General features: G+C 49.6%; 1 protein-coding gene across 1 annotated transcript in view; it reads left to right on the forward strand.

The window, feature by feature from the left end:
- The window catches only part of PCNX3 (pecanex 3), a gene marked incomplete at its 3' end in the record, with an annotated part of 46,229 nt that overhangs the window by 8,171 nt on the left and 17,654 nt on the right, over positions 1 to 20,404 (forward strand). The window contains exons 7-23 of the mRNA XM_056853434.1: positions 1,922 to 2,051; positions 2,134 to 2,303; positions 4,425 to 4,521; positions 5,342 to 5,477; positions 7,203 to 7,363; positions 8,826 to 8,979; positions 11,310 to 11,342; positions 11,735 to 11,906; positions 12,032 to 12,142; positions 13,096 to 13,187; positions 14,372 to 14,481; positions 14,741 to 14,846; positions 15,202 to 15,294; positions 15,564 to 15,714; positions 17,466 to 17,613; positions 18,371 to 18,548; positions 19,752 to 19,860. Coding sequence (XP_056709412.1) covers positions 1,922 to 2,051; positions 2,134 to 2,303; positions 4,425 to 4,521; positions 5,342 to 5,477; positions 7,203 to 7,363; positions 8,826 to 8,979; positions 11,310 to 11,342; positions 11,735 to 11,906; positions 12,032 to 12,142; positions 13,096 to 13,187; positions 14,372 to 14,481; positions 14,741 to 14,846; positions 15,202 to 15,294; positions 15,564 to 15,714; positions 17,466 to 17,613; positions 18,371 to 18,548; positions 19,752 to 19,860 — 2,151 coding nt within the window. The remainder of the gene's footprint in view (positions 1 to 1,921; positions 2,052 to 2,133; positions 2,304 to 4,424; positions 4,522 to 5,341; positions 5,478 to 7,202; positions 7,364 to 8,825; positions 8,980 to 11,309; positions 11,343 to 11,734; positions 11,907 to 12,031; positions 12,143 to 13,095; positions 13,188 to 14,371; positions 14,482 to 14,740; positions 14,847 to 15,201; positions 15,295 to 15,563; positions 15,715 to 17,465; positions 17,614 to 18,370; positions 18,549 to 19,751; positions 19,861 to 20,404) is intronic.

A 20,404-nucleotide genomic window follows, 5' to 3' on the forward strand; every position in this document is an offset into this window, starting at 1 on the left:
TGCGGATTTCCCCCCCTGATTACTACTCCAGACTTTATGGATACTTTTTGACTGAGATATTGATAATTGTATTTATGGCTGCAATATTACATCCCCTCATTTAAGAGGGATACATAGACAAGGATTAGTTTTCCTTGTGGATGGAAGTCTAAAACAGAGGAAGAAGTGTTGCAGTTGTTATTGCAAAGTAACATTTAAAATAGACAACGCACACACAGTCATAAAGATTTTTTTAAAATAAATGTATATCTTTGAGTCCGGAATGTTGATTGCTTAGACCACTGAAGAAGGCGGGATGGCTGAAACACGTATAGTCAGAGTATAATTGTGTTATTTTATGTCTTACTGTGTTATATGAGTATGTCAATTTGGTAGGCCGTTGCAGTGCCCTATATGTGTTATATGTGGTGCTAGATTTTATCCTGAAATAAATGTATATGTATTTTGTACTTACATAATTTTTAGAGTGTATAACCTCTAGAGCAGGGGTGGGGAACGTCCGGCTCGGGGGCCATATGCGGCTCCTGAGGACATTTTCAGTGGCCCTCAGGAGCTCCAGGGCCCAGCCGCGGAGGTGCAGCACAGCGTGGCCCTCCCCGAGGGTGTTCCTGGGGCCGTGGCGCCCTTTGGACCTCCTCTCGTCGACTGTTGGTCAGCGAGAGAAGGGGGAGGGATGCTTCCCCCAAGGCTGCCCCCTACAGTCGCGGCATGCAGGAACGCAGCGGCACACTGTAAGCCCCTCTCCCCGCCTGTCAAGTGGCGGAGGGGAGGGGAGAGGCTGGTGGCTCCTGGCGGCGGAACATGCATGTGTGAGCCGATAGGGCTTGGAGGGCCTTTTGTGGACTCAGGGTGGGGGGTGGGAGGGCGTGAAGGCTGGGGCCCGGTCGAGTGGGGCTGTGTGTGCTGCCGTGTGTGTGTGTTGGGGGAGGCATGAAGGCTGGGGCCCGGTTGCGTGTGGCCAGCGTGTGCGGGTGTGTGTGTGGGGAAAGGCTTTTCTCTCTTCCTCTTTTTCTGTCACTCTTTCTCCTTTCTCCCCCTCTCTCCCTCCTCTCTTTCTTTGTCTCCTTCCGTCCTTTTCTCCCCCTCCATTTCTCTGTTTTCCTTCCTTTCCTGAGGATTGGCTGCGGGCTGCACCCCCCATGCGCCTCGTTTGCTGGGGCCCACTGCTGGCTGCCCTCCCGCCTGGGAGGGGAGAGCGGGGGTCCCCTCCAGGCCTTCTCTGCGTGGCCTCCCCTGTGGTTGCCAACCTCCAGGTGGTGGCTGGAGACCTGGCAACCCTAGCTTCTCCCCCGCCCTGCCCCGGGAGATCTACACCTGGTTATGGCCCCGAATCATGTTATAAATGAGCAAATGGCCCTTGGCAGGAAAAGGGTTCCCCACCCCTGCTCTAGAGGGTCGACCTTGCCTCAGCAATCCTGGAGGGAAAGTATAGGAAGTTATCAAGACCTGAGTGGGCATACCTTTGTGGGTCAGGTGAAATGGATTTACAAGTCATGTTCTATTTAGGTGTATCTATTATGAGGGAATCCGTCAAGAGCTAATTCTTCCTCCTATTAACACAATGAAATCCAGTTCGGAGGAAGAGAAAATTAAATTCCTCTTATGGGAGGGAGACTCTCAGTGTTATTTGCAGGTAGCCAAGTATTGCTCCGCAGCAATTAAAATCTGCTCGGAAAAGGGTGTTCGTGTTAATAAGGTGAATTTTAATTAATATTAATTTACCTGTATTTTGTACAAAGATATTATTTTATCATGTAATCAGTTTTATTGACAAGGTTTGTATCTTTTCTGGTTAATGCCGTTACAATAATAATAAATCGAATCAAGTGGGCTTTGGATTTTTACTTTTATTTATATTTTCTTGACCTTAATTCTTTAACTCCGGCTCCTTGCCGGCCGTTCCCGGTGATCTTTCTTGCAGCCCCCGCTGGCGAGGAAGGGCCCAAGCCGGACCGGTCCAGCAGCGTGAAGCGCATGCAGGCCATGAGGCGGCGGCATAACGCAGGCAGCAATCCCACCCCCCCATCCTCTGTGATGGGGTCCCCACCCAGGTAAGCCCCTGTCTTCTTCAGTCAGTCTGGGCTTTTTCGTTGCGCTGCTGCTCACTGTCCCCCCTCCCCCCCCATTGTGCAGTTTACAGGATCTGCAGCGGGGCCGGGCCTCGTCGCATTCCCGCGCCCTCACCCTCCCCTCAGCCCTGCAGTTTGCCAGCTCCCTCCTGCTGCCGCGCGGCGCCATCCACGAAGCCTGCAACTTCGACGACACCTCTGAGGGTGCCATGCACTACTTCTATGACGAGAGTGGTGAGTGAGAGAGGGGAAAGCTGCGTGTTGGCCAAGGCAGAGCTGTGTCATGTGCTCCTGCGGTGGTCATGCAGGAGGTCTTCTATACCTCTCGCCTATGCTTCGGGTGCAGGAGGAGATATCCCCAACAGAAGGAAAGCTTTCTGTTCATATTCAGTTGAGGGAAGGCTCTCCCAGAATGCTCAATTTTTCTGAACAAGGAAGTAATAGTGAGGTGGCCAAGTTTGCGGACGACACAAAATTATTTCGGGTGGTTAAAACAAAAACAGACAGTGAAGAGTTCCAAAAGGATCTCCCCAAACTGGAGGAATGGGCATTAAAATGGCAAATGAGATTCAAGGTGAGCAAGCGTAGAGTGATGCATATTGGGGCAAAAAATCCCAAATTCACATATGCACTGATGGGATCTGTGCTAGCAGCTAGAGCAACTGCCCTATGAGGAGTGGTTAAAACGCTTAGGGCTGTTAAGCTTAGAAAAAAGGAGGGTAAGGGGAGGCATGATAGAGCTCTATAAAATTATGCATGGTTTGGAGAGAGTGAACAGGGAGAAGTTTTTCTCTCTCATAATAGTAGAATGCGGGGTCATTTGCTGAAGCTGGAGGGTGATAACAGATGAAAGGAAGCATTTCTTCACAAAGCGCCTAGTTACATTGTGGAATGCGCTGCCCAGGATGTGGTGAGGGCTGCCAACTTAGAAGGCTTTCAGAGGGGAGTGGACATGTTCATGGGGAGAGGGCTATTCATGGCTACTGTTAAAAAATGGCTACTGGTCATGATGCATACCTATTCTCTCCAGGATCGGAGGTGCATGCCTATTATATTAGGTTCTGTGGAACGCACGCAAGAAATTCTGTTGCAGTCGTCTTCCTTGTGGGCTTCCTAGAGGCACCTGGTTGGCCACTGTGTAAACAGACTGCTGGACTTGATGGGCCTTGGTCTGATCCAGCATGGCCTTTCTTATATTCTTGTGTGTTCTGTGTTGGACAGAAGAGGGTAATGACCTTCTTACAGCCAACTTATGACAACCCTGTAGGGTTTTCAAGGCAAGAGAGACACAGAGGCGGATTTCCATTGCCTTCCTCTGCATAACAATCTTGGTATTCCTTGATGGTCTCCCATCCAAGTACTAGCCAGGTCCGACCCTGCTCAGCTTCTGAAGTTTGATGAGATCAGGCTAGCCTGGGCCATCCAGGTCAGGGAAGGAGGAATGAACTGGGGCTTAGGAACACACATGCACAACCTGTATGTTCCTGCTTCCTCCTTGCTTCAACTCCTGCTTCAGTGCAAACAGGGCAGGTGTTGGATTGTGCTTCAGGGTTTGCCGAAGTGGTATCATCACATGTGTGGAGGTGGCTTAGAGGAGCTGTGGCAGGTGTTGTGGTCTCGATTTCCAAGGGCCTTGCCAAGGGCTGTTGCTCCGTGGCTGCCCCGCTCCAGGGTTTTGCTCTGAGCAGGTCTCCCACAGGTTTGTGTCTGATGACGTCTGCAACAAAAATGCCTTCAGTTGCGGTTTTAGAAATCTGTTGCCCCAGAAGGTCGGACCAGAACCAACGGGTTGAAATTAAATCAAAAGAGTTTCTGTCTAGACATTAGGAAGAATTTTCTAACTGTTAGAGTGGTTCCTCAGTGGAACGGGCTTCCTCGGGAAGTGGTAAGCTCTCCCTCCCTGGAGGTTTTTAAGCAGAGGCTAGATGGCCATCTGTCAGCAATGCTGATTCTGTGACCTTGAGCAGATCATGAGAGGGAGGGCATCTTGGCCATCTTCTGCGCATGGAGTAGAGGTCACTGGGTGTGTGTGTGGGGTTTTTTGTGAATTTCCTGCATTGTGCAGGGGGTAGGACTAGATGACCCTGGTGGTCCCTTCCAACTCTATGATTCTGTAAATCATTTCCATTTAATAGCTCCAACTCAGCACTAGCATTTTTTCTAAATCGTTCCCTCCCACATTGCGCACTGTTTCAACTTTATTTGCGCATTTAAGGTAGAACCAGAGGTAGAGAGATGTGTTCTTGGGGTCGAAGTGGCTGGTTATACTTGGAGATATTCTTGGGGAGGATGGGGCTCAGTAGCAACCTTATGCGTTCCGTTGCACGCCCACCCTTTCTCTTCCTTCTCCTCCAGGGGTCCGGCGCTCCTACACTTTTGGCATGGCAGGGGGTGGCTATGAGAACCCAGTCAGCCAGCAGGTTGGAGTGGACCACGCAACCAACAGCGGCTGGTGAGGCATCCTTTATCTGAGCTCTGCCAGTGTCATGCATGCATGCCGTTCTCTAGCCAGGGGGCTCTAAGCAAGTTGTTGAAGGACCCCCAGCTAAGTTGTTGACTGATTCTGGGATGATGAGGCCAAGAGAGGAAGCCCTACCAAGACAAGGATTGAACCATATTTTTTAGGAACTTAGGTGTGGAGCCGGCCTCTCATTTTCTTGGCATGCTTTTCTACTTTGCTAAAGAATCCTGCATTTACATAGTCAGAGGAATGCGATGCTACCCGCTACTGCGCCATTCGCCCCATTTTTGTCCCACAAGTAGGACCGCTTTTAGTGAAATTGCAGGACGTCAACTTAGAGTCCTTATCTGTTTCTGTTTCTAGGCAGAGCCTTTGGGAGAGGTTGGGCTGGGCATCGGAATGAATGAATAGTCAGCAAGCAAGTCCTCCACTGTGTGGCAGACTGAAGTGTCCTGGGAATGGTTGGGCAGGGCATTCTGTGCTCCCGACGGTTTTCCTTTCTCAGCAGAAATGATATGTGTGTGTGGGGAGGGGGGGAGGTTGTTTAAACAGACGTAACGGAACCCCTTGCCTCATCCGGGCCTTTCCCTCTTGCTCAGCTCACTTCAGCCTTCCGTTAGCGGAACACGTAAATAAATCTGTGGCCGAAGTGGCTTCGGAGGTTTGTAAGCGAAGCCCAGAGTCCCGAGAAAACGCTTCTTATCCGCGGGGACCTTTTTGTCGGCTGGCCGTGTTGTCTTTGGGGTGTGGTGCTTTCCATTGACATTGTTTGGGTGATTATTGCCCTTTCACCCATTGTTTGCCTTGGCAGGGACAGACATTCACATTCTTCTAGCTTCAACTCCGCAGAGGTGCCTGAAGGAACTCCCGCCCTCACGCTGCTGCAGCCACGGCCCGTGGTTCTTCAGGGCATGCAAGTGCGCAGGGTGCCTCTGGAGATCCCCGAGGTGAGGCCCCCCTGAGTTCAGGGTGGTGGCGGGTCAGATTGGAAGAGTGCCTCGACGGAACTTCCATCTTGGAATCAGTCCTAATCAGCTCCTGGGAGCAGGAGGCCATATTGTTTTCCCCTGGGAACGTTGAGACTGCTTGTGGGATCCTCAAAAATAAGTCTGCAAGTCTAAAACTCCAGCACTTCCTTTTGTAACCTGAATTCTGTTCCATGGGATGTGTCAGACTGGCAGTTTTTCTCACCTGTGTTTGCTGAACTCATACCTGCCACTGAGGGCAAGGAAGGAGGTAGCAGCATCTGTTTAAGGAGCTTTGCTGTGATCCAGGCCTACCTTTTGAGAATTCACCAATCACTTCGGGGCTAGAGGGGTTATGGGCCAGTAGTGTAGCAAGCCCCTATAGATTTTGACCTGTTTTTCCATCCTCACCTTTACAAAGTGTGGCAAAGCCTTTTTATTCTCCGAGTGCTACTGTAGAACCGATTTATATTTTTGTCCTTTTCCTCTTCTTATACACAGGATGTTAGAGAGAGGGTATTATACTCCCAAAATTGTAAAAAGAAAAGACATTCCAGTATAATTATATGGGGGGTGGGGAGAGGAGATTGGCAGGGATAGGGAGTAATTTATGCAAGTTTTAACATCTGGAACTGTAAAAGCATGATATCCCTGGAGGGCAGGTAGCCTGGACTCCTGGGACCAGATTTTCTGCAAACATATAATATCAGATGTATGTAGGAACAGTAAATATTCACCACTGTGGAGTCTGTTCCCCGATCCCTTGAGGTTATAGGTGAGAAGGTTGTAAATTGGATCTATCCTATCCAGGCTCCCATTTGAATTCACCAAAATACACACGTTTTTCAGACTAATCATTGTGCACATTGTACTTTTGCACCCTGACTTCCTTTGCTGCAACACCCCTCCCACCTTCTGACTGGGATGTAAGGACTCAGGAATCTCCATTCCAACTTGTATCTGGCGGAGGGAGCTTTGACTCTCTGAAGTTTATACCCTGAAAATCTTGTTGGTCCCTAAGGAGCTTCTGGACTCGAATCTAGCTGTTCTACTGCAGACCAACACGGCTGCCTTCTGAAACTGTTTTTAAGGATAATTTGTAAAATAAGAAATACTTAGATTCAGTTTTTACAGTGCCCCAGGAAGGCCGACAAGCAGGTCATGGAAGCCAAAGACTTCTCCCTGTTGATATCTCTGAGCAGCTGGTATTCAGATGGCTACTTCCTCTGAACATGGAAGTTCCGTTTGCTCATTGGTCATTGATAAATCTACCCTTTGCAAGGGTCTGATTCGCTTTTAAAGGCTACCAAGCACAGAGTTTGCTACATCCTGTGGCTGTACATTCCACCAGTGAACTGCCCTTTGAGTGAAGAAGTGCTTACTTTGGTCGCTTATCTGCTCAGCAGCTTAGTTGGGTGTCTGCAAGTTCTATTATTATGCATGAAGGAGAAACAATTTCCCCTGTCTGCTTTTTCCACCCCATGCTTAGTCCTACCGGTCTTGCTCTCCCTGCCTACCCTTAGTCATATTTTTTCAAGCATGTAGCTTTTTTCTCCCATTAGTTGCTTGTACTTTTCAAAAAACAAAAACCCTGAGGTTGCTGCAGTATGCAACCTGTGCCTAGGTTTATGGGAAGGAAACGATTGCTGTGGAGGACAGTGAGTGAGTTACTTCTACACCTCTTGATAATTTTTCCCCTCTCCTCAGTTTGACCTTTTGGACCAAGAATCGCTGCATGAGTCCCAGGAGAACACTCTAATGATTGAGGACAAGTGCCACCCGCGCCAGTACTACAAGTTCTGGGTGCTCCCTGGGCACTGGATGCGTGTGCGCTACGACCGCCTGGCCCTGCTGGCTTTGCTGGACCGGTGAGTGCCTGGTTGCTGCTCTACCTGGGCCCAGGCAGGTCTGCGTTCCCCTGTGCCATCCTCCAAGCATCATGCCAGGCATGGAAGCACAACAAAAATCCAACACAGATGGGCACCAATAACCTCAATTCCAATATAATACCACCATCTAACATCACAAAATCATCATACAATTACAAGATATAACAGTCAAACCATTCCCATAAGAGAATTTTATCATTGAACTATATACAAGGAGCAGGCAATTCCAAATATGACGTGCGCTCCAAGGCTCTTTGAAGCTTATAGTCCCAAACAGTTCAAGTTAGTAACTTGTCATTTTAGGAGCGTATGCAGAAGAATTCAGAATGTTTTCTCAAGTTACTCTGTTTCGATGTCCTTCAGTTCCATTTCACAAGGCTCCCCTTAGTCATGCCAATTCATATATCAAGCCGCAGTTATCACGTTTACATTTTCTCCATTCCCCCATGGGATACTGGTATGATAAAATTCTCTTATGGGAATGGTTTGACTGTTATATCTTGTAATTGTATGATGATTTTGTGATGTTAGACGGTGCTATTATATTGGAATTGAGGTTATTGGTGCCCATCTGTGTTGGATTTTTGTTTAGCTTTTGCCTGGTAACACAGAGGTGTCGTGTTTTTGATAAGACATGGCAGCACAAGCCTGCAAGATCTTGGTGGGGGGGAGGGGGGTGCCTGTATGGATATTGGTTCTCCATTAGATTTTGGTTTTCTCAGCCCCTTTGCAGCCCAGAACATTGGAGAACTGGAACTCCAATAGATGTGCCTGGCCAGATGAGCTGTGAATTCTGACAGTGTGTTTGGCCAGTCATTTGGGGCAAGTGTCAGAGACATTTTACTTACCATCTGCCCTCAAGTCAGCCAGTAGAAGCACTAATAGATGCATCCTTATATGAACCAGAGCCAGTGTGGTGTAGTGGTTAAGAGTGGTGGATTCTGATCTGGAGAACCGGGTTTGATTCCCCACTCCTCCACATGAAGTGGCGGACTGTAATCTGGTGAACCGGGTTGGTATCCCCACTCCTCCACATAAACCAGCTGGGTGACCTTGGGCTAGTCACACACTCTCTCAGCCTCACCTACTTCACAGGGTGTCTGTTGTGGGAAGGGGAAGGAGATTGTAAGCCGGTTTGATTCTCCTTAAAAGGTAGAGAAAGTCGGCATTTATTATTATTATTGCTGTGCTCCAGCCAGCAGTTTCTAAAAGATTTTGTGCTGGGTCTTGGGTGTGACTGGAAGTTATGTGCCCTGTTCCCAAATGCTGTCAGCATTTAGCAAGCAAGGCACAGCACTCCACTTGGGCTTCCAGAACTCAACCCTGCCATTTAATTGTAGAACAAATGAAGGTGTGGATTGCAGCCATACAAAAATTGGGATCTTCTCTACTAGTTGGGTCACACAATTACCTATTGTTCGTTGTTCTCCTGCCTCTTTAGGAACCGGCGGGTGGCAGAAAATGTCTTTGTGGTGTCACTGGTGAGCTTGGTAGCCTTTCTTGGCTATCTGCTCCTCCTTCAGGGCTTCTTCCGGGACATTTGGGTGTTCCAGTTCTGCGTGGTCATTGCCAGCTGCCAGTACTCCCTGCTGAAGGTGAGGCCTTTCCTTCTTGAACACACATGAATGCAGGAAGCTGCCTTATACTGAATCAGACTGTTGGTTCATCAAGGGCAGTATTGTCTGGTCAGACAGGCAGCAGCTCTCCCAGGTCTCAGGTAGAGGTATATCACCTACTACTTGGTCCTTTTAACGGGAGGTGCCAGGAATTGAACCTGGGACCTTCTGCAATCCAAGCCCATGTTCTACCTCTGAGCTACGGCCCTGCCCCTAAAAAAGAAAAGAAGGAAGGTAAGAGTGTATTCTGGAGCCCCATGGCACAGAGTGGTAAGCTGCAGTACTGCAGTCCAAGCTCTGCTAATGACCTGAGTTCTATCCCGACGGAAGTCGGTTTCAGGTAGCCAGCTCAAGGTTGACTCAGCCTTCCATCCTTCCGAGGTCGGTAAAATGAGTACCCAGCTTGTTGGGCGTAAAGGGAAGATGACTGGGGAAGGCACTGGCAAATCACCCTGTAAACAAAGTCTGCCTAGTAAACGTCGGGATGTGATGTCACCCCATGGGTCAGGAATGACCCGGTGCTTGCACAGAGGACCTTTACCTTTACCTTTTAAGAGTGTATTCTGGACTCTTTGTCTTAGGCACAGCCATGATCCTGCTGCCCATCAGCAGTGAACCCTTATCAATCAGTGTTAAGATTCTGTGGTGTTCCTCGACCTTGATCTCTTTGGATTTGAATGGAGCTCCCTGCCCCAGGATGTGGTGATGCCTGCCAACTTGGAAGGCTTTAAGAGGGGAGTGGACATGTTCATGGAGGAGAGGGGTATTCATAGCTACTAGTAAAAATGGATACTGGTCATGATGCATACCTATTCTCTCCATGATCAGAGGAGCATGCCTATTGTATTAGGTGCTGTGGAACACAGGCAGGATGGTGCTGCTGCAGTTGTCTTGTTTGTGGGCTTCCTAGAGGCACCTGGTTGGCCACTGTGTGAACAGACTGCTGGACTTGATGGGCCTTGGTCTGATCCAGTATGGCTTTTCTTATGTTCTTATGAGCTCTGTGACCTACGGATGTTTCCGGCCCCCAGATGTGGGTGTGACCTCTGTCCTTCTCACGTGCCCTTTATGTGCAGAGGTCCATCCCCGTGTAGTGGGGATGGCGTTCAGCCAGAGTCTCTTCTCCCCATACTTATGTATGGGGATGGACCATACGTATGGGGATAACCATACTTACTTATGGGTATCCCCATACCCCCTCTCCATAAGGGATAGGTGACACATATTTCCAAATACCTCCTGTATTTGTTGAGCAAAGTCTTTGATTAATAGCATTTCACATTTAAGAAAAGCCATACTGGATCAGACCAAGTCCAGCAGTCTGTTCACACAGTGGTCCAACCAGGTGCCTCTAGGAAGCCCACAAACAAGATAGCTGCAGCAGCATTATCCTGCCTGTGTTCCACAGCACCTCTTATAATGGGCCTGCTCCTCTGATACTACAGAGAATAGGTATGCATCATGGCTAGTATTCATTTTGATCTACAGGGTGATCTACAGTTTCTGCATTGTTTATATGAAGCAATCCCACCTAATTAGTCTCTGAGGCATAGCGACATGTCTTGCAGAGGCTGCACTGTGAGAATAGTCTTGTCATTTGCAATGATTCCCGCATAATATGAGAAATGTAAAATACAGCCAACGCCCCCACCCCCCAAAAAAACTCGGTGTATGCATGTATAGTGGTTCTAATCCTGGCATCTCCAGCTAAAAGGGTCAGGTAGCAGGGTGATATGGAAGACCTCTGCCGGAGGCCCTGGAGAGCCACTGTCAGTCAGACAAGCCTGGCCTTTGTAGACCAAGGGCCTTCATTCCGTATAATGCGGCTTCAGGTGTTCACCTTAGAAAAGAATTGCATTTTTTAAAACTTGGTGTGTTGATTTCGTGGCGCTTCTTAACCTAATTTTGCACACAATGTGCAGGGTAGGGGAGGAGAAGTAGGCCAGAGAGAAGGGCTTTAGGTTTCCCTCATCAGTCCTGGCCTGCTGACTGGGAGGTAGAGAAGGGCAGTTGCATGGTTTGGTTGCAGGGGAAGACCAGCAGACAGAATCAGGGCTGTTCTCCCCTTGAAATGCCACTCCTCCCGACACCCCCTTCCTCAGCTAATTCGCCCCTTGGCAGCAGACACAGAGCTGGAGTTTTATCTTGGTTGTCAAACTTGTAGTGTTGTGTCCTGGTGAATATTCACTACTGCTTTCCTCTAGTGATGCCAAAAGTGCTTTCTGGCAAGTCCAAAGAATTGGTTTTTGTGTTTTTTGCTGTCTCCCAGTTACTTTTGGGAATTTATTGTCATCATTATCATTTTGCAGAGTGTCCAACCTGACGCTGCTTCTCCGATGCACGTGAGTATCCAACTGCTGTAGCTTGGGTGGGCTTGATACTGTGTGGGGATAGTGGATAGCTGGGTGGAGGGGAAGAGCTTCACTTTTCTGAGAGCGGCTTCACCCAATGAATTTTTGGCACAGCTGTGCTTAATAAGCAGCCACTCTGCATCCAAGAACCCTGCAGGGGGCCATGCAAGCAACTGCACCCCAAAATAAGCTATTCCTAAGCAAAGGCAGCATCTGCCATTCCTCTTTGATGTCTTCAGTGATACCCCTAGAGAGATGACCTGAGAAGCAGGAATGCAAGATTTCTTTCCCAGTAGGCCCTTGCATGCGTCTTGTGTTTAAATGCTGTACCCAACCCAAAGCAGGCCTGGCCCCTGCTCTACAGCCTCACTCTCTATCGGCAGGGGCACAACTGGATCATCGCCTACAGCCGGCCCGCTTACTTCTGCGTAGCGTGTCTGTTGATTTGGCTGCTGGATCTGTGTGCCCGCATGGTACCCTTCCCTCCTGTTGCCTTCTATGGCCTGGCGCTCTTCTCTGCCGACTTCTTCTACTGTGCCCGTGACGTGGTGACCGGTGAGTGGCTGAATGGAGTGGGTGGGGACAGATTTATTCTGCGAGGGGACTGTGGGATCCTTGGGCAGTGGGGTGGTGGAGGCCTCTGACTCGATTTTCTCTCCTTTTTTAAAACCCCCACCCAGTTTTCACCCTCTGCTTCCCAGTCATCTTCCTCTTTGGACTCCTCCCTCAAGTCAACACATGTTTCATGTATCTTCTGGAGCAGGTGGACATGCACATCTTCGGCGGAACAGGTGCAAAAAGAGGGGCGAGGGGAAGGACGGGAGGGGCTTGAGGACTCTTGGGTTCCACTTGAGGTCATGGAGACCCCCCTCGATTTGCAAAAGGCATCACTGAAATGAGCCTCCATCATTTGTACTAGAATTGGAAGATGACCCCAAAGGTCATCCTGGGCTAAGACTGGGGACCTCTGGATTTGAATCTGCATTCTGCTGGTGACCATGGGCTAGTCGTACTTGCTTATCCTTATCTGTCTCACAGGGTTGTTGTAAAGGGAGGGGGAGAACAATTGTCCTGTCTGGGAAGTCCTTAGAGGAAGGATGGTGTAAGAATGTTATTGACTGTACTTGTCTACAGTTGTTCCTGATTGGCTGGACCACAGAGGGGGCTGCTGCTGTGATCTTCTACACCAGGTCACTCAAGCCTACCTGCAGTACAGACCTCCTTGAGAGCCAGCATGGTGTAGTGGTTAAGAGCGGTGGTTTGGAGTGGTGGACTCTGATCTGGAGAACTGGGTTTGATTCCCCACTCCTCCACACGAAACCAGCTGGGTGACCTTGGGTTAGTCACACTCTCTCAGCCCAACCTACCTCACAGGGTGTCTGTTGTGGGGAGGGGAAGGGAAGGTGATAGTAAACTGGTTTGATTCTTCCTTAAGTGAGAGAGAGTCAGCATATTAAAAACCAACTCTTCTTCTTCTTCTCCTCAATGGAGAGGTAAGCAGTAGTCACTTGGTGGGAGAAACCTAGCATTTGCCAAGGGTACTTGGGCTCCTTGATCTGTCTTAGGGTTGCTCTGTTGGGATTCACTGATGTGTTAATACAAGAAACAGGGTGAAAACTTCGAGTCAGCGATGCACCATAGTGGGCAGCAGAGGGTGCTGTGCATGCTTTTCCCAGTCAAGGGTGAGTCGGCAGGGGGAAAAGCCAGGGTGTTTATAAGTCCGCCTTCTTCTTTCTCTTCTCAGCTGCTACCAGCCCACTCACCGCCCTCTTCAGCCTCCTTCGCAGCATCCTTGTAGCTGCTCTTCTGTACGGTTTCTGCCTTGGAGCCATCAAGGTACCTGGCCTTCGTCGGGTGGTGGGTGCAAATTGGTCTCGTCTGGCCTTCAGGCATTGAGCTGGGTTTAAGACTAAGCCCCAGGCGACATCCAGGTTGGGAGGGGACTGTTTTCTGTCACTGGGCGAGGGAATGCTGAAGTGGACTCATTTAGTATTTTCCTTCCCTCCCCCATGCATTTTATTTCTCTCCTTGTCTTCCGTGCCCTTTCCCCCCTCCTTACTCCCCCGCACCCGTTCATTGAGAGAATCTGCCCCCAGTTTGCCCAATTAAGAGAGTGGTGGAGGAGATGCCGGATGTCCCTCTGGCTGATTCAGTCACTTAGCTCAAGAGAAACTGGTGGGACTGCAAGACCCAGAAGATTATCATTGTGTTCTGGGAGAGAGCATTTTCTCCGTTTCTCATGATACTAGAACTCTGGGTCTCCAGTGCCCTTGATGGTCACCAGTTTCAGGACAGGCAGATGGGAGGGCTCAGTGCACCATTAACTTGTCAAATTCTGTTGCAAGACACAGTGTCCGGGAAGCTACTTCAGAGGATTTTCTAAAGGGTTTAGGAGAGCTCTGTGAAGGCCAAGTCTGCAGAGTTTCTTACCCACCACAGCTGAGAATGAAGCCCCCATATTCAGAGGTGGTTTACCCCTTGAGGACCAACTGTTGAGGATGGACAGCAGGATGACTGTCACCTTCGGGTGGTCCTTGTGAGCTTCCAGAGGCATCTGGTGACAGTTCCTAGCAACAGCTGGGCTTAGGGCTAGATCAAGGCTTTTTAAACGTTTTCCACTCGCAACCCCTTTTTGCCTGAGAAATTTTTACACGACCCCAGGTATATAGGTATATAAGATAGGCATCCAAATCAAACATTTACTGATAATAAATCATAAAGAAATTTAAAAACCTTTTACTGTTGCCAAATTTTTCACGACCCCCACATTCAGTTACGTAACCCCATATGGAGTTGTGACCCACAGTTTAAGAAGCTTTGGACTAGATAACATTTTTGGTCTGATCCCTCCCCCCAACACACACACAAGTTCATAGGGGCAGGTCACTAAGATTAGGGGGAAACTCTTTAAGGATCTTTGCAGGGCTGCCTGTTGCTGAATTCACGGGGGCTAAGGCTTTGAGAGGCGCTGTGCGATCTGGAGTAGGCTGACTCTCTTTTCACTTGCTGCCATCTTCCAGGCGCCGTGGGGTGACCAGCATGTGCCCGTCTTCTTCTCCGTCTTCTGCGGCCTCCTCATGGCTCTCTCGTATCACCTGAGCCGCCAGAGCAGTGACCCCACCGTTCTCTGGTCTGTATCTTACCCCAAGTGTGGGGGGGTGCTACTGTGGCAGGGCCCTGGGGGGGGTTATGGGGAGCTTAGTTCTGGGAGAGATGGCTGAAAGTGGCACTGAGGGGATGGATGGTGCTGCGTGTTGCTGGATGTTCTCTTCTCTGGGCGGTAGGGGAGAATTGCTGGGAACTCTCCAAATGGGTGTAAGGTGGGGAGAAAAAACAAAGACTTCTGGGGTATCACCAAGCATGTGTATCTTCCCCCCGCTCCCAAACAGGGCTTTGATCCGAACCAAGCTGTTCCCGGAGTTCGAAAACCGCAATTTGGAAAGCCCCCCTGTTGGTGTTAAGGATCCGCTGCCTGAGAAACTGCGCAGCTCTCTGGTGAGGGGCTTTGGGGTAGCTGGGGAAGGGGTGTGGAGTTGCTGCAGGCACCGGTACTCCTGACAGGATTTGGGCCCTGCGCCTCATTCCTCGTTTGTGGTCTTAATGGTGGGAATGGAGCGAAAGAGGGCAGTACACAAAACATCCAGGTGTTGTAGTAGTCGGTATTGTGAAGGTGGGCCAGGTTTTGAAGAAGAGAAGCTGCCTGGAGAAACTAGAGGGACGCTTGGAGGGGGAAGATGGGGGGCCAGAAGTGAGGGGCTGATTATTCTTGGGATGAGGGGGAAGGTGCACCCCAGAAGTCCCAGCCTCTCACTCCCTTCTCTCATTTTGTCTCATCCTTGCTGTACCCCAGAGGGAAATCCTTCACTCAGACCTGGTTATGTGTTTGGTCATTGCCGTCCTGACTTTTGCTATCAGTGCCAGTACGGTCTTCATCGCTCTTGAGGTACTCTTGAGAAGACGGGCATTGTAGAGGTGGGGGGGTTGGGGAGGGTCTGGCTGTATTTGGGGTCACAGGCTCTGGCTCTACCAGCCCTCATATTGGCCTTTGGGGTGTTCTTGAATGGGCATCTCAAGCGGGAGCGGGCGAGGTTGGCGCCGGTTGTGCCACCCGCATGCACAGAAGCTTTTGTCGCTTGCATCTGAGCCGCAGTAGCCTCGGTTGCGTCTCTGTGTCTTGCTTCCTTTCAAGTCCCGTCTCTGCACTGTGCTCAGTCTGTTCTAGGCTATGTGCTCTATGCCTTGGCGGGCCTGGTGGGCTTCCTCACTCACTACCTTCTGCCCCAGCTACGGAAGCAGCTGCCCTGGTTCTGCCTCTCGCAGCCTGTGCTGAAGCCTCGGGAGTACAGCCAGTTTGAAGTGCGCAGTAAGTACTGGGCAGGGGAGGTATGCGCATGCCTCCGTGGGAGCCCCTTCCCATGTTTTCAGGAATGGGCGTTGGGGTTCCTCCCAACTCACCCCTGGGACATACGCAGATGAACATGTTTCTTTATGTGTCCGCATATGAGAGTGGACATTCCTAGCTGATCTGAACCCTGGCAGGTCCATCTTCTTCCTCACCCATCAACAAGCATGGTGGGGCCCCTGTCCCCCAATCCAGCAAGCCTCCCAATGGAAAACACACCTATTCTTGAAGGCTTCAGCATCAAATATCTTTTTTAGTGATGTTTTACCTTTTACTATATTGTGTTCATTGACAAATAAGTGGGTTGTAGATCATATAAAATGACTAAACTGAAGCTATCATATTTTGGTCATATTATGAGAAGACGAGTCACTGGAAAAGACAATCATGCTAGGAAAAGTTGAAGGCGGCAGGAAAAGAGGAAGACTCAACAAGAGATGGATTGACTCTATAAAGCAGTGGTTCCCAACCTTTTTTTGACCAGGGACCACTAGGACTTTTTTGTTCGGTGCAGGGACCCCAAGGTTCAAAACAAAAATTCTGAGAATTTGAAAATAAACTTTAATCATAACTGTTAGTTAAACATTAAACTTAGAATAATATTTGAATATATATATATTTTATAATAGAGAACTTTTAATTGAAAATATTAATTTATTATGGGTTTATAACTTTGTTTTGCGGACCTTAATTTAGTTCTCGCGGACCCCTGGGGGTCCATGGATCCCTGGTTGGGAACCAGTGCTATAAAGGAAGCCATGTCCCTCAGTTTGCAAGACCTGAGCAAGGCTGTTAAGGATAGGACATCTTGGAGGACATTGATTCATAGGGTCCCAAAAGTCGGAAGCGACTTGATGGCACTTAACACACACAGATCACATCAAGACTGAATTCTTCCTAGAAGCTAAAACAGCTAAACTGAGGCTGATCATAGTTTGGTCATGTCATGAGAGGACAAGACTCACTGGAAAAGACAGTCATGCTAGGAGAAGTCGAAGGCAGCAGGAAAAGAGGAAGACCCATCATAAGATGGACTGACGCAAACTGAAGGCCGTGGCTTCCTTTATTGAAAGACCTGAGCAGGGCTGTCAATGATCTTAGATGTCATTAATTCATACGGTCTCCATAAGTCAGAAGTTACTTGACAACACATAACTCACGTATCAGTTTTTAACTTTTTTGTGTACTCCTTACCAGATATAAATGAATTCACTCGATGCATCTGTGTTGTGCAGGTAGTTCTGTATCCCCTTCTTAGGTAGAAAAGCTGCCGTTGGAGTGCTCAGTGGCAGAGAAAATGCTCTGCATGCAGAAATGTCCCCGGTTCAGTCCCTGACATCTCAGGCTGTAGGCACGGGGAGGGGCTGTGGCTCAGCGGTAGAGCGTCCGCTTGGCATGCAGAAGGTCCCAGGTTCAATCCCCAGCATCTCTAGGTAAAGGGATTAGGCAGGTAGGTGATGCGAAAGACCCCTGCCTGAGACCCTGGAATGCCGTTGCTGGTCTGAGTAGACAGTAGTGACTTTGATGGACCAAGGGTCTGGTTCAGTATAAGGCAGCTTCATGTGATCACTGGGGCAAGGCTTTTCTCTGCTTGTTGTCTGCCAGTCAGAATAGCCAACGGTGTGTTGGGTGGTCCGATTTGCTACATGGCAACTTTAGAAGTTGAAAGATGATGGGATGCCACAGCAGACCCCCCCCCCTCATCCCTTCAGGTGCTGCCCAGCTGATGTGGTTTGAGAAGCTCTATGCCTGGCTCCAGTGCGTGGAGAAGTACTTCATCTACCCGGCAGTGGTGCTCAACGCCCTCACCATCGACGCCCACTTGGTCAGCGCCCCGCGGCAGGACAAGATTTGCATCTAGTAGGTGCTGTGCTTTGGATGGCTGTCCCATTTTGTGTGTGTGTGCGCAGGCGGAGGGAGGCTGCTTTGTAGTTGGCTTTTACCTCCGAAAGTGACTGCCGGCCCTGCAGGCTGGAAAGGGATCGAAGGTTGCACGGGGGAGGGGGTGCTGCGAATCCTCTGCTAGAAATCTTGCAGCAGGAACAGTGGAACTCTGCAACTGTTACCAACCGCAGCTGTTGACGAAGGTTTCAGGATGAGATTGGTGTCCTTCTGGTTCTGGGAAGGAATGAGGAGCTGCCGGCTCATGAAGTCCTCCGGGCTCAGCCCCCTCCCCTTGGGCTTCTGAGGCTCTCGAGCTCGTCCCTTGCAATCACAAGAGCCACAAACACTCGGTGGGATTCTCAGTGGGCTGAATTGTGGGCCGGGACTCTGCTCTGCGTTGCCCTGCCCTGCCCTGTGTGGCTGAAGTTGGGTGTGATGCACTCCTGTGGCTGCTTTGCAACATGTGTAGGAATCGGGTCTGGAACTGGGTGTCTGAAAAGGTCAGTGTTCTTCCAAAAAGAAGTCTGTGACTCTTCTGGCCTGCTTGCGTATCTGGGAGAGGCCAGGCAGAACCACAGAAGCCAAAGGAAAGGGGCTGAGCAGGACTTCTGGAGGCCAGAGAGGTAAGCTATAAATGTATTTGAACAGCAGTGCAAGGGATTTGCATTCCGGGATTCCTTTTTAAAAAAACAAAACTGTGCCGCCGTCTCTCTCCCTTTCCCCTCCATCCCAGTTGCCGGGCCCTTCTCATCACCGTAGCGGGCATGAAGCTCCTGCGCTGCTCTTTCTGCTGCCCTCCGCAGCAGTACGTCACGCTGGGCTTCACCGTCCTCTTCTTCCAGTTCGACTACAAGCACTACTCGGAGGGCTTCCTCACTGACTACTTCGTCATGTCCATCCTCTTCAGCAAGGTGCGTGCTGGTCCGTGGGAGGCTCACAGCATTGCACGGGAGACCGATGAACCATGATAACACTCGAGAGCCCGTTCGTTAGTTTCAGTGCCCATATTGGGAATCGATTGACACAGATACCAGACCAGTGAGAATGAGGTCTGCAGGGACTTGGGCGGTTTGATTGTACCAGTGAAGGCTGCTGTGGTTTGTCTCCTGATCGTCCCTTTAAGAATGTGCTTTGTGCTTAGCCTGCATTTATTCCGCAAGCAAGATTGTTCAGAATCCTGGAAATGTCCCTCTCCTGTTTGGCTTTCACTTCTGGTTCATTGAACGAGGAGGCCAGGGCATCAGCCTCCTGTATCCACACATTCTGTCCACTCACAGTTCAACCCCAGGGATTCTGCAGTTCACGGCACTCAACACCATTCATACATGCACTAACCTGTGATGTTTATTGGCCAATACCGTTCATTAAAAAAATGAAGCTCACAGCAGTTCCAACAGTTACTGAAATATCACATACCAGTAGTAAAATACAAAAGCTGTATAAAAGAGCAGGTAAAATCAGCAGTGAAAACAACAGTTTGGCAGTAGTTGAAATTGGGGAGTGGGGAGCCAAAGGCCTGGTCAAATTATGGATTTTTTCCAGATGGCATCTTAAAAATGTAATGGATTGGGGTGGACCAACCAAACCATTGTGGGTAGCTAAAGTGTTATCACAGAGTAGTCCCTGCCTCTGATTACTCCCCCAGCTTTTTGGGAGGAGGGGGGAAGCCCACTGGTGCTTTTTTTTTTTTTTTTTTTTACTGACAAGAAGCATCATATGAGAGCAGGCAGCACTTTAAATACCCTGGTCCCAAACCGTTTAGGCTTTAAACGGAAACCAATTGTGTTGTAAACGCTGTGCTGCTGGAAGCAGTCTCTAAAGTCCTGATGTCTGATTTCCCCCAACCCCCTTCAGAGCCCCCAATCCCCTGATGTCTGATTTCCCCCAATCCCCTTCAGAGCCGGAAAGGTAACTCTGCCGGTCTGTCTGGCAGCGTTCCCTCCCAGATACAGGTTTTTCAAGCGCCTCCGACAGAATCCCTCCTGGGGCAGTAGCTGCTCCTCTCCTACTTCCTCTCAATATTGATTTGGTCCTCGCTTGACTTCCTGGGTAAGCCTCTCTTCCTCTCCTATTCAACCCCCCCCACACACACACACTCTCTCTCTCTTTTCCAGCTGTGGGATCTCTTGTACAAGCTCCGGTTCGTGCTCACCTACATCGCCCCCTGGCAGATCACATGGGGCTCAGCTTTCCACGCCTTCGCTCAGCCTTTTGCTGTGCCTCGTATCCTTTCGTCATCACGGTGGCGGCGGGGATGGGTGGGGCAATGGTTTCCTCCGAGATGGAGAATGAAAAGAAATAGGGAGTCTTTTAATGCAAGGACCCTCAGGGTCATCCCAGGGAAACTGGAAGGGGACTTTGGATGGATTTCTAACTAATCTGTGGAGTGTATTGCCGCGGGAAGTTTCAGTGACAGCATAAGTGGCTTTAAAGAGGATTAGATTTGTGTAGGATTGGTGTCTCGGTGGCTGTTGGCCGCAGTTACTAGAAAATACACCTCCATTTTCGGCAGCGGCTAGCCTAATCTTGTCAGATCTTGGAAGCGAAGTAAGGTCGGCCCTGGTTAGGACTTGGATGGGAGACCACCGAGGAAAATCTATGATGGCTACGCCGAGGCAGGCAATGGCAAACCGCCTCTGTTAGTCCCTTGCCTTGCAAACCCTGTGGCTGGGGTGTCGAACTCACTTGTTACAAGGACTGGATATGACATAAATGTCACTTTGCCGGGCCGAGCCAAGTGTACCATCAAACTTAATGCCAGGTACTG

Source organism: Euleptes europaea, chromosome 7 (genome assembly GCF_029931775.1).
Source record: "Euleptes europaea isolate rEulEur1 chromosome 7, rEulEur1.hap1, whole genome shotgun sequence".
Classification (NCBI taxonomy): Eukaryota; Metazoa; Chordata; class Lepidosauria; order Squamata; family Sphaerodactylidae; genus Euleptes; species Euleptes europaea.